Below are 14,038 nucleotides of genomic sequence, written 5' to 3'. Positions count from 1 at the left end.
TCAGCTCAGGTCGTGATCTCATGGTTTGTGGGATTGAGCCCCATGTTGGGCTCTGGGCTGACAGCACTGAGCCTGCTTGGGATTCTCTCTCTCTTTCTCTCTCTTTCTCTCTTTCTGTGTCTCTCTCTCCCTCTCTCTCAAAATAAATAAATACACATGAAAAAAATAAAATGAATAGTACTCGATAAAGAGAATACAAACTATTACATAAGGACTTTGGACTATACTTACCGACTTCATTGTGTCTCACACTACCACCATTCTTCAAAGCACAGTTACCTTCAATCCACTCTTTCTGCACACCTAGTCAGCTGCTAAGGGACTGTAGCCAGATTGACCCTCAGATCTCACGTGAATGACATCTCACATGAATTGCTGTACCTTTTAACTAGTACTCCACTCTAATCCACACTACCCAGTGCTATTAGCTTAATTGTCCTGAAGCGGTGATTATCGAGTTTATGCATGCATCTGAGTCTCCTGAAGGCTTGTTAAACATAGATTACAAAATTTTTGATTCAGTGAATCTGAGGTCAGACTCCAGAATTTTCTGAGCATTCTGATCTGGGAGCCACAGTGTGGAAACCACTATTCTAAAGTACTCTGATAATGCCATTCCTTCAGTAGAAACCTTAAGTTCCTCTCCCCTTATCGTCTGACAGATTCAGACTAGGGTTGATGGACTACCTACCCTACCACTATTTAATCCATCCTTCAAATATGTAGGATTTTTCCATACATTTTCTGAACATGACCATCTTTTCCACCTTTACTTTTTAACTATTTGTCCTTGAAATGTCACAACTAGTTTCTGTGTCACCCTGCCCATGTTCATCACCCAGAATCCTGACTATCTGATGTTTACTTCAAACCTGACCTTCTGATTTGAACCTTCAAACATGTGCGGTCTCTTTTTTTCCTTTGAATTCCCATAACATTTACTTGTTATCACATTACCTTACTCTGTCTTAATTTATAGTCATTTATATATCTTATCTCTGTTCTACTCTTTCTTAAATAATCTCTGTGCCCAATATGGGGCTCAAATTCATGACCTCTAGATCAAGAGTCACATGCTCTACCGACTAAGCCAGCCAGACACCCTTTTATAGCTTCTTCAGGCTAAGAAAATGTTACATAAGTATATTTTTCTGTCTCCCTCAAAACAACAATTTGTAGAATTAAACTACTTTTTTTATTTGTTATTCTTTTCTCTTTTTAAAAAATGTTATTAAAGTATCATAAAATATTAATATACCTAGCATCTTGTAACTTCTTGCTTACTTATCTGTTGAATGACATCCATTGTACCTTCTAAGTCCCTACTGACTTCCTTTTCTTATTTGGTTCAATTGCTTTCTGATTCTGCTGCTCATCTATAATGTTATAATTTCTCTTCACTGGACTTTTGATGCATTATAAACCATATCTTTTTTCTTGATTTCTTCCCCCAAGCTCTGGCTTTACTTGAGCTTAAAAAAAAAAAAAAAAAAAAAAGAAAAAGACATGCTTTGTATGAAATACATATCAGAAAACACCTATATGTCTGAAAACTGTTTTGTTCTCAGTTGATATAATTGATGGGTTGTTTGGTTATGCTTAGAATTCTGTATAAAAAGTTATTTCTTTTAGAACTTTAAAGGCATTGCATCATCTTCTGTCTTTCATTTTTAACTGGTGAGATATCTAATGCCAATGTATTTCTTCTTTTGAAGCTAACTTGGTAAGCTCTCCTTTCTCCACTTTCCTTTTGGGAGCTTATGTTCATTAGTTGCTGGATATCTTCAGTCGATCATTTGTCTTATCTGTATTTCATATTTTATGCCTACCATTTTTACTCTGGATTCTTAAGTATGTGTTCAGCTTTATCTTCAGACTATATCCTGAATTTTTTATTTCATATAACAAAGTCTTACTTTCCTCAAGTACTTTAGTATTCTGGTCTTTTTCAAACATCTTTGTTTTATGGATGTGTAATATCTTCTCCAATATCTGAACGTTTTATACATTTTTCGCAATGGTTTTCTTTAAATAAAATCACAATTCTGTCTGTCTAGAAACAGTTCTGTTTATCTTATTCTTTCTCCTTCATGCTGATATTTTCTATATATATCTGATAGTGTATTCATATTTATGTTAATTTATATTTAACTGTCAGAAACTAGGAGGCCTCATCATGAGAATTCTGTGACTGAGGTTTCTAGTGTTCCTTAAATTTATATTTTATAATAAATAGGAGGGAAACCAGTTTTACTGGAAAGCTTTTAAATGTGGCTTTTCATCTTCCAGATTTTTGTTGAAGTCTCTAATCACCTGATGGCCTTCTTCCCATTCTATTTGCTGTTAAAAGATTGCTCCTGGCTTTATTCGTCTACTCTAGCTTTAATGAGGTTCTGGGAAGGACAAGGAACAAATGACTGTGCCCAGTCTGTCATCTTGAACCAAAAAACTTTTGTTCTCAACAGATTGAAATAGTCCTTCATGGTTAAGTACTGTAAATTTATAATATTTTACTTGACAAATAATAAGTTTGTGAATTGATAGCCTTATTTGATTTAAATCTACCCATCAAATACTACCATACCTTGGTGATCACCGACTATATTTGGCTTCAGATACCTGGGCAGAAGAGAGACTAATGTATTAGCCAGCTGTGAGTTCATTAATTTACCACAGGAAGCACAACTATCAAAGAAACTAGAGGCCTGGGTTAGTGAACTCTCACAAGAGAGAAAATCTGTATGGAAAATCAGATTTATAGTCACATAGTTTCTAGGTAGGCATGGAGTCAGAAAGAGGGCCTCATTGATCTTACTGGCTGGTAAAATCCAGCTGAGATAGACTAATGTCTTGTGTCTCTTGTCAAGTGAGGTTGCCATGCAGACCAGAAAATTAGGTATTGACCAGAGCATCATTTTTCTTGGATTTTGCTTGAGATCCCGAGAGTTTCTTGATATCAAAGTTCTTTTTCTAGGTGATGATAAAAGTTCAACTAAGAATAGTGAAGTTAATTAGGTATAAGCTTTCTAAGTTCTCTGGAGTCTATGCCAAAGCCAGTCTAGGTAATTTGTGAAACTTCTCAGCCACGAATATGCAGATTCTTGCTTAAGGTTGCTAACTCCTAAAACATCAGCAATCACATGTAGATTTCTCTCTATTTTTAATTCTCAGAAGGTCAGTCTATCCTGTCATTGTATACCTCGGGCAGATATCATCTTATTGTCACTTACAAAGAAACTGATACCTCCGTTTTCTATCTCCAACTTTAGTATTTTTTACTATACCCACTAACCTATTTTTTTTACATGAAAAAACTAAGTAGTGGAAAACAATTGTTTTCTATTCCCTTTTTTTATTTGACTATCCTTGGTCAATTAAGACTAATAAATAATATGAGGAACTTGGGTGGCTCAGTTGGTTGGGCAGCCGACTTCAGCCCAGGTCATGATCTCACGCTCTGTAAGTTCAAGCCCCGTGTCGGGCTCTGTGCTGACAGCTCAGAGCCTGGAACCTGCTTCAGATTCTGTGTCCCCCCCCCCCCCCCCCCCGCCCCGGCCCCTTCCCCACTTGTGCTCTATCTTGCTCTGTCTCTCAAAAATAAATGTTAAAAAAAATTTAGAGAAAGACTAGTAGATAGTAAATCTTGTTAATTTAGAGTTTACTAATAAGTTTGCGATTATTTCTACAAGTTATATGCTAATGCTTACCTTTGTAACTCCTTTTTATAAATTTTATATGGCCGGTGAATAACACAAATGAAATTAGAACTACATAATTTAGCACCTTCGAAATATCTTATTAAACTTAAACGTAATCAGAACTCAACACCAGTTATACTGGCTCTTAAAATTAATCACTATAAAACTCATTGTTTAGTGTAAAACATCTGACAAGTGTTATCTTTATTAACCAGATATAGTTTGTGTATTCATAAAACACAATAAAACTATTTCCTTTAGAATTTTGATTTTTAATGTTCACCAATTCTTTCTTTCCCTTTTACTTGGCTCCCCCAGTGAAATTCAACAAAATATTGATTTAACTATATGCTATTTGTTAATTTTTTTTGATTCATTTTATTTAAAGACAGCAAGTGAGTGGGGGAAGGGCCGAGGGCAAGAGAGAGAGAATATCTTAAGCAGCTCCACAGGGCTCCATCCCATGACCCTGGGATCTTGTCCTGAGCCAAAATCAGACCCTCAACCAACTGAGCCACCCAGGTAACCCCATTTATTAAATTTTAAAATTTTTTTTTTTTCAACGTTTATTTATTTTTGGGACAGAGAGAGACAGAGCATGAACGGGGGAGGGGCAGAGAGAGAGAGGGAGACACAGAATCAGAAACAGGCTCCGGGCTCTGAGCCATCAGCCCAGAGCCCGACGCGGGGCTCGAACTCACGGACCGTGAGATCGTGACCTGGCTGAAGTCGGCCGCTTAACCGACTGCGCCACCCAGGCGCCCCCCCCATTTATTAAATTTTAAGGTAAATATACGACTTTGGTTTTTATTACATATTTAAATTTTTTTTCTGCTCTTTTTTTTTTCTTTTTTGGAAGTATATTGCCAGTATCTCTTTTTTTATTGGGATGTAATTTGTTAGTATCTCAAAGGTTTTTATGTGTATATATTTCATATGCTGTAAGTCCGTTTGACAGTAAAACAGTGATTAACTGGGATTTTACTTCCAAAACCTTTCAGTCCAACCTGTTTTTCTATCCTGACAGCTCACGTTTTCACTCAGATTGTCTCCTGACTTAGTGAACTTCTATCTACTCTCAATCCCCTCTGCCAGTCTACATTCTACTCATGTTATTCCCTTTCTTAAAATCATTTGATAAATAATTCCTAATCATATCACAATAAAGTCAAGCTCCTTAGCCTATGTACAGTTAAGATTTACATGTCTATTCTAAATATTCAGTAGTATCAAGACCCTAAGCAGAAATCAGAGTTAGCATAATCAGGGGCAACCATGAGACATAAAGTGACATTCTAAATAGTCCAGATGTCTGTTTTTGTCAGACAAAATATTTGCCTTAAAGTTTAAAGTTCATTCTCCATGGCACATGAATTTTCTCAAAGGCCTTCTCTATATATGCATATGTAATATAAGAATTCATTATAGGGGCGCCTGGGTGGCTCAGTCGGTTAAGCGTCCGACTTCGGCTCAAGTCACGATCTTGCGGTCCGTGAGTTTGAGCCCCGCGTCAGGCTCTGAGCTGATGGCTCAGAGCCTGGAGCCTGCTTCCGATTCTGTGTCTCCCTCTCTCTCTGCCCCTCCCCCGTTCATGCTCTGTCTCTCTCTGTCCCAAAAATAAATAAACGTTAAAAAAAAAAAGAATTCATTATATAAGTTAAGTACAGATATAGAGTGTAATTAATTCTGAGTTGATTTCAGGTGAAGGTGTAACATGATGACTTAATTGTGGCTTAAATCAACACTACATGTTTTAAAAATATATTTGAAGTAGAAGTTGTGGTTTATCATAGTTAATAACCAAAGTTATTTTAGTGTCAGCACACATTAACAGTGACATATGGGGGCACCTACGTGCCTCAGTTGGTTGAGCATCTGACTTCGGCTCAGGTCACGATCTCATGGCTCATGAGTTTGAGCCCCGCGTTGGGCTCTGTGCTGCCGGATGCTTTGGATTCTGTATCTCTGTCTCTCTCTGCCCCTCCCCTGCTCACTCTCTCTCTCTCTCTCTCAAAAATAAACATTTTTAAAAATGACATAACAATTTAAAAGGAAACAGGAAATACATAATATAAAATTTATCAGGTATATTTATAATGGTTGCTGTTACATGAGAAATAGAGATTTAATTGCACTTACTGTTATTCATCTGTTTGATGATAAGTGAGAAGAGATGGAGGAAGGGTAGACCATCATGTCAGTAGTCAAAAGTACCTTGTTTTATTCATGTGCTCCAGATATCCTTTCCTGGCTCTTAATTTTGATCCTTTTTGTGTGGCCACCTTATCATCAGAAAAAAAAAAGTTTTTATCTGAACCCTTATTTTAATTTTTCATTGTTAACAGTACTCTTTAGTTTAATTAGAACTTTTATATGTCCTTTTGAGGAACAACAGAAATTTCCTGAACAGTTAATTTTAGAACACAATCCTTAAATGAAACATCCAGTGATTTAAATTTATTTTGAAGGTCAAACCAAGTTCAAAATACTTAATTATAGGGGCACCAGGGTGGCTCAGTCTGTTAAGCATCTGACTCTTGATTTCGGCTCAGGTCGTGATCTCACAGTTCATGGGATCAAGCCCTACATCGGGCTCTGTGCTGAGGGTAGAGCCTTCTTGGGATTCTCTCTCTCTCTTCTTCTGCCCGTCTACCCCACTTGCACTCTTTCTTTCTAAAATTAAAAAAAAAAAATCAACAAAATATTTAATTATAATTTTTTAGATAACTGTATAAAGACATCCATAGATCTCCTAGATATCCATGATTCAGGTAAACAGCTGGAAGATGGCAGATGGTGAGGAGAAAAGCCCCCTCTGTTGATTGAGTATGGAATCATCACTTGGATATAAAATATTTGCATGCACTTATTAACCAAAACTCTTCTGTGGACATATACCACTTTATATCAATATAAACATAATGATATATACATTACATATAAAAATAGCTATAAAGAGTTGTTACATACTGTGTGTATGGATTTGTGATCTAATGTCATTTTTCAACAACATAGCAGAAAACTAACAATGACCAGCTTTTAATGTTATTTTAGAAGGTTTGTGTCAAATCTACAACCTTTAAAAATGGTAAACATGTAAAATAATATGATAGGAAAAATGAGATATATTTTTTTGTGGTGGGCCAAACAATCAGTGGTGATAAGACAAGTTAAAATGTCACTGAATGGTTTATTAGACCTCTGTGGAAAAATAAATTGATTTGACTGACTTCTGCCATTTCAGCCTGTTTTAAAATCCCCGTTCTGGCCCTGAGATTTCTAACTCAGTGGTGTTTTGAATCCCGAAATATCTTTCAGTATGGAAGGGAGTAATGGAACTTTTATTTTTAAAGTTTAGAACATTGTAACAACGTGGAGAAGGTTGAAGAACTTTTCTCAAACATGTTTATACTTGTAGGGTTAAGCTCCTAAAATACTTAAGCCATAGAAGATACTGTTCTTGTTTTTAAAATAATTGTTAACAGGCGTTTTTTGCACAAGTCCCAGCCTGTCCCTCTCTTCATTTCTGAAACATTCAAATGGATTATTTTTATTTAAAGGTATATTACTGTTTAGCACATATCATATTACTGAATTATACACATTTGAATTTCGCTAAATCCATTTGTGTCTGAATTTGTAACTGAACCAACATGAATTCTCTCCTTGGTGAGTTAGAAAGTGCACCAGGTTGAGTTGTCACACAAAGAAAACTTTTATTTGCAGCAAATAAGGAGATCATGTGGAATGGCTTCCAAATCTGTGACTCCCCAAGAGAGGGTGAATGAGTACCCTTTGTTTAAGGTTGGGGTGAATATTTAGATATGGAAGCCTTGTAGTCATATGTAGAGGAAGCATAAGGTCACGCATGAACCTTAAGAAGACATGTCTATACATATGTTATATGTGATGTAAATGAGGCTAAGGCTCCTCCTTGGGCAGACGTTCAGTATTATAATGAAGTAAAGGTAATTGCTGGTCATTCCAGGGATCACTTCTTGGTGCATCTGTGCAGGCACAAGTCAGGGGTTTAGCTCAAATGGTCTGGGTGATCTAGTCCAGTGGGAGGTCTTGTCAGGGCAGTCACCATCACCTGGGGGTGGTTTCCAGTTTCATTTGCCTGAATTGAGAGGTAAGCAAGAAAGAAGTGCTTAAGGAAAAACATAAGACAGAGATTAGTGAATATAAGCTAGTGGGCAGTAAAGGTCAGGTCTTGGGGTCTAGGTGGTGACATTTTGACTATAGAGACATAAAAATAATGAATATAGACACAATAGTCATGATACCGATGTCTAAGCCATTATTTTCTTTACTACTATTGGACATATACTTTAAAAATCTTAATATTAGTTGTTTTTCTTGAGACCACTTGAGCCGCTCTTAAGTATGTTCTTTATCATGGGTTCAGTTATACCTTGAAGAAGGGGAAAAAAAAAAGAAAGAAAATTAATATTAACTGCCACTTTGCATGGAGATTTTGGTATACCTCATTTGGTCTTTAGAATGACCCTGTACAGAGGCAGTCTCTCCATTTTACAAGCATAGTCTCAACAGTTCACATTTGCCCATTCACTTGGCAAGGAAGTGGCCAAATGATATTTGACACTGTTTGTCAGACATCAGAGTCTGGGTTCTTCCTTCACCATACTGGACATTATAGTTATACTTCATATTCATGATCTATGCAGGTCTCTCGTTTTGACATCCTTGGAATCTTGTCAGATTTTAGTTACGTTAGAAAAGGTACTATTTAGCAATACAATTTTTAAATAAAATACCCCTTTTAAAAAATTTTAGCTTACTTTGGCAGCTATTTTAAATATGAATGCCAGGTTCACTGATGGATACTTTAGAGTACTCAGACTTATCTAATGGGAAAAGTGACAAATTGAATACAGGCATACCTCGTTTTATTGTGCTTTGCTTTAGTAATGCACTTTGCAGATACTGCATTGTTTACAGATTGAAGGTTTGCAGCAGCTCTGCCTGAGCAAGTCTGCTGGTGCCATTTTTACAACAGCATTTCTTCAATTCATGTCTGTGTCACATTTTAGGATTCTCACAAAATCCCAACTTTATTATTATTATCATATTTGTTATGGTTATCTGTGATCAGTGATTATGAGTTGCTGAAAGCTCAGGTGATGGTTAGATTTTAGCAATAAAGTATTTTTTAATTGAGGTATATATATTGTTTATTTAGACATAATGCTGTTGCACACTTAGACTACAGCTTAGTGTAAGCATAACTTTTATATGCGGTGGGAAAACAAAAACAATTCATTTTATTTGCTTCATTGCAATATTGGCTTTTTTGAGGTGGTCTGGAACCTAACCTGCAATATCTCCAAGGTATGCCTGTGATTCTGTTACTTTGAAGCAAGATCTGTAGTGGAGGTGAGAATAAAATATTGTGGAGCAGAGTAAATGACTAATGACTTTCCTCTCTGGGATTCTCCTCTGTTAGACTGAACTCTCATCTCAGCACAGCACCCAGCTATAATCTTGAGTGCTAGTAACCATAGGACAGGAGATAAACATTTGTTCAGACGCCACTGCTTGAAGCCATTTTGGTGTTTGTTAGAGAGCTTTGACTTTTCCTTCTAGACTTTTCTGTTGAGAAAGAGAGAAAAAAATATGAAGGAGGCCCTTGATGGGGGACAGTAGATCATCATTAGATTGGTGGTTCTTGTTTATGAAAGGAAGAGATTGCTTCTTTATTAAACTGCATGTTTCTCTGCCAGAAAAAAAAAAAAAAAAAAAAAAAGATTGCTTTGTCCAGTTTGGTATTGAGCAATTCAGAAATAAATGTTTGAAGTACAGTGGAAGGGATTAGAGTAGATAAGATTTAGATTATCTTATATGTATGTAACATATCTAAAACTTTACATAACAAGTCTTGTATTTGTATAAACTATAACCTAAAGGCTATTCTCAGAAAACCATGTGATAGTCCCAAAATAAAGTGTATTAGAACCCTTGTGTAATAAATTGAGCTACAGATTCAGCTTAATTTTATGTTTTAAGAGAAAATAGCATTTATTAATGATGATAAGAGAGTTGGTAAAATTAGAAATCAACAGTGTATTTATTTTCTTAATCAGCTATAGGATTATGATATTAGTCTCCTAACTGCATGTGAAATTTCTTGCCATTGTCAATTTTGGTTAAAATATGCAGAAATCATAGTCTTTTTTGTAATTAATAGACTGAAAAGAAATTGCTTTGTAAGATAAGGATTTTCTTCTGTAATGAATGAAGGGCCCTCTGAAGTTTAGAAGGTTAGAATCCTTTATTAGCTGCAGCATATATAATTTTTCAATCAGATACATTATATTGTATCTGTTGCCCCAGCCTTTTCTGAATGGTTTTAATAAACGAATATTTCCTTAGATATTATTTATCAGATATATGTGTATATGGATAGAGGACTCTGTAAGCTAATGAAAATACTCTGTTTGGATAAAACTAGTATGGAGTCTGACAAAAATGTTAAACAATCAGTCTCTTTAAGAGTTACGTTTTTCTTTATGATTGATTCATTTTGGTGTATGATTTATTTTTAATTCGAAATTTAAATACTAATCTAAAATTCAAGCAATAGCATATTAGTAAATAACAATTTTGTATTTAAAAAAGTAGCAGCCTTTTCAATAGCATTCTTTAAATTTTTTTTTTTTTTGAACGTTTATTTATTTTTGGGACAGAGAGAGACAGAGCATGAACGGGGGAGGGGCAGAGAGAGAGGGAGACACAGAATCGGAAACAGGCTCCAGGCTCCGAGCCATCAGCCCAGAGCCCGACGCGGGGCTCGAACTCACGGACCGCGAGATCGTGACCTGGCTGAAGTCGGACGCTTAACCGACTGCGCCACCCAGGCGCCCCTTCAATAGCATTCTTAAAAAGAAAAAAAAATCTCAAAAAACTCTCAAATTTGAGCTGTCCTGAAAATTGGATTCTTATAAAAGTACAACTTAATTATAATCAATTCTGATTACTTTGGTTTTTTTTTGTTTGTTTTGTTTTGTTTGTTCTTTTGTCTTCATCAGGGGAACTTTTTATCTGTTTTGTTTTAGCACATATCTGGCACTCCAGGTTTAAATGCTTTTTCTATTTCAAATTAAACTAGCCTCTCTCTCTCTCTCTCTCTCTCTCTCTCTCTATATATATATATATATATATATATATATATAAAATGTGTATATATAATCCTGCTTTTAAGTATACACACACACACACACACACACACACACATAATCCAATGTAATCCTGGCTTTTTATATATATATATATATATATATATATATACATATATATATATATATATATATATATATATATATACTTATATAACCCAGGATTACATTGGAGACATTCCTTTTTTTAAATATCCTATTATTTGGTAATTTAAAAGAAAGGGTACTGAAAGAGTGGACTTTGGAGAAGGACCTAGATTTCAGTCCTGTCTCTAACACTTACTGACCATGGCCATTATTTGGTTAACAGTCTTTTAGATAAAGTGTTGATAGTCCATTTCAAGAAAGAAAATATCTCACCATAGTCCTTTATTTGCTTTTATAGATCAGTGTACTGTTACCCGGACGTACCTGTTCCTTCACAAATTCTGGTTCTTTAGTGCAGCATACTATTTTGGTAACTGGGCTTTTCTTGGGGTAAGTACTGTTATCATACCTAGGGATGATATGATCCTTAATTTCCCATTTGTATCACAGTAATGACATTGGATTTTAAATTCATTACTTTCTGAATGATTTTAGATTTAAGAACTAACATGTAACTTATTTAAATTTATAGGTATTCTTGATTGGATTAATTGTATCCTGTTGTAAAGGGAAGAAATCAGTCATTGAAGGAGTAGATGAAGATGATTCAGACATAAGTGATGATGAGCCCTCTGTCTATTCCGTTTGACAGCCTCTGTCGTAGGGGTTTTATAAGGCTGACTGAATGTCTGTTATGCATTTTTAAAGTGTTAAACTAATATTAGGATGAACTGACTAGCTTTCATCAAAAATGGGAGCATGGCTATTAAAAAAAACTATATTTTTTATGTTATCTGAAGTAACATTGTATCATAGATTAACATTTAAAATTGCTATAATAATTCTATGTAAATATAAAACTATGGATTTTGTGAAGGAATGTTTGTGGAAATTTTTTTTTTCTCTAGTGTATAATAGTGTTGAATTGATTAAAAATCTTCCAGAACTAATATTCCCTTTTGTCACTTTTTAAAAAACATAATAAATCAATTGTATCTGTGCCTTTGAGTCTCTAGAGTAATGTGGAATTCTGAAGTGTCTATAAGTGATTGTCTAAAAATAATACTCACAAAATAGCTGACAAATAAATGTTACTCCCCTCTGCAACTTGTTTTCTGTTTTGTACATTAAATCAGTAGTGCCATTCAAATATATTTCATGAACAGATTTCAGGCTACCTAATGCTATGAGACCATGGCATTCCAAGATGTGTTCTATTGTTCAGATATTAATCCATGAGATATCCTACCACCTCTACAGGAATTAAGGCCTATACATTGTTGTGGGTAGCCCACCTCAACATTTGCCTTCCAGCATAAATGTGAGTGTTGTCAAGAATAATTAACCTTGAAAAAATCATTTTACTGATTAGTTTAATACATTTGACATTTCTGGCTTTAAAGGTTTTTTTTTTTTCATTCCAAAGATTTATAATTTTCAAAAGGTATAAGGAATGTTACATAATACTGGTATTTTGAACACATTTTGGATAGTGAGAAATCATCACAAACAATATTGTAAATCAGAACTCATAAAAAGCACAAATTAGAACTCTTAAAAAGCCCATCTTTGAAGTAAAATACCATTAACTTCCTGAAAAAGTCTTAGGAATTAACAGCCATCTCCCACTAAATTCTTCTTGCCCTTAATTTTTGTGCCACTCTCTTTTGTTCTCATTCTTTGTCCAGATATACCTTCACAGCCTTCATGTTTGGCTTCTTCATGCACCCTTAAAGTTATTTACCAAATTTCATTCCCTTCTGTTTTTATTTTATATTTTCTTTCTAGATAATCTCCTGTACCCTGGGCTTCCATCTATATTGTTGGATTATATCATATCATTAATATATTTATTATTTTTTCCTAAGCTTCAAATTTTACTTACCTGTTAACTAGAAATGAGTACTTCAATTGCAACTTGAACTTCTCACTTTTCTGAGCACACCAAGCCTCCTTCTGTATTGTTTTTGTTTGTTTTGACAAATGGCACCAGCACATACCTGATTGCCTAAAGCAGGGATCAAGCAGAACTCCTTATCTCCTGTGTATACCTGACTCATCAGTCAAGTATTTGATTTCTACTTCTTAACTATCCTTCCATTTGTCCTCTCTTCTCCATTCTTACTGCCAGTCACTTTGTTATGTACTGAGTTGTGTTCCTGAAAAATTCTTGGGTTGAAGTCCTAACTTCCAGTACCTAAGAATATGAGTGTACTTGGAGATGGGGCCCTTTAAAGAGGTAAGTAAGGTGAAAAGAGGCCAGTATGTGGAGCCCCAGTTCAGTAAACTGGTGCCTTTATGAGAAGAGGAAGAGACATCAGGGATATACACACAGAGAGAAAAGACCATGCGAGGCCTTCTGCAAACCAAAAAGAAGACTCTGGAGAATCCAACCCTGCTGCACCCTGATCTTGGATTTCTAGCTTCCAGAACTGTGAAAAATAAATTTCTAATGTTTAAGCCACACAGTCTGGGGGTTTTTGTTATGACAGCCCTAGCAGAGTAACACAAAGTACTTGAACTTTCTCACTGGATTTTGTGCCAAGCCCTGACTCCTTTCAGTCTTACCTTGATAATACAAATCAGATTATTCCATTAGTTTGCTGTGAAAAGTTTTCATTTACTTTGGAATGAAATCCTTTTTTGTCAAATGTGACACATAAAGCCTTTCTGGTATATTTCTTACCTGACTGTCCTGCTTTCTCTGCTATCCTCACACTGATCACATGAGCCAGGTATCTCGCCATTATCCAAGTGGCTGATTTCTCAGATCTCTTGTCTGTTGAACTGTTCCTTCTTCCTATGATACCCTTCCCTTCCTTTTGTCTCCTAAGAAAATCCTTATTCTTGAAATCTCCTCCGGTACTCTTTCCCTAAGTCTTTCAGGCAGTTAGGTGGTCTTTACTCACATGGCACCCTGTCGAGTGTGATGTCATTTATTGCTTTCATGTGTGCTGCCTCTGGAAGGTAAGTCCTTGAACACCTGTCTGGGTTTTCAAGTTCGTCCCTGGTGCCTAGAATAGTTACTTGCACTTGGAAGGCACTCAGTTGACAGGC

General features: G+C 35.5%; 1 protein-coding gene across 4 annotated transcripts in view; it reads left to right on the top strand.

Annotated features, from left to right (window-relative positions):
- Positions 1 to 12,088, top strand: part of LMBRD1 (LMBR1 domain containing 1) — a 111,896-nt gene extending 99,808 nt beyond the window's left edge. For all 4 annotated transcript variants that reach the window (XM_030315781.2, XM_030315783.1, XM_030315784.1 and 1 more), the window contains 2 exons: positions 11,280 to 11,371; positions 11,514 to 12,088. In XM_030315781.2, the coding sequence (XP_030171641.1) occupies positions 11,280 to 11,371; positions 11,514 to 11,630 (209 nt within the window). In that variant the 3' untranslated portion in view covers positions 11,631 to 12,088. The remainder of the gene's footprint in view (positions 1 to 11,279; positions 11,372 to 11,513) is intronic.
- Positions 12,089 to 14,038: the final 1,950 nt, after the last annotated feature.

Source organism: Lynx canadensis, chromosome B2 (genome assembly GCF_007474595.2).
Source record: "Lynx canadensis isolate LIC74 chromosome B2, mLynCan4.pri.v2, whole genome shotgun sequence".
NCBI classification, from domain to species: domain Eukaryota; kingdom Metazoa; phylum Chordata; class Mammalia; order Carnivora; family Felidae; genus Lynx; species Lynx canadensis.
This window is presented reverse-complemented; position numbering and strand designations above follow the sequence as displayed.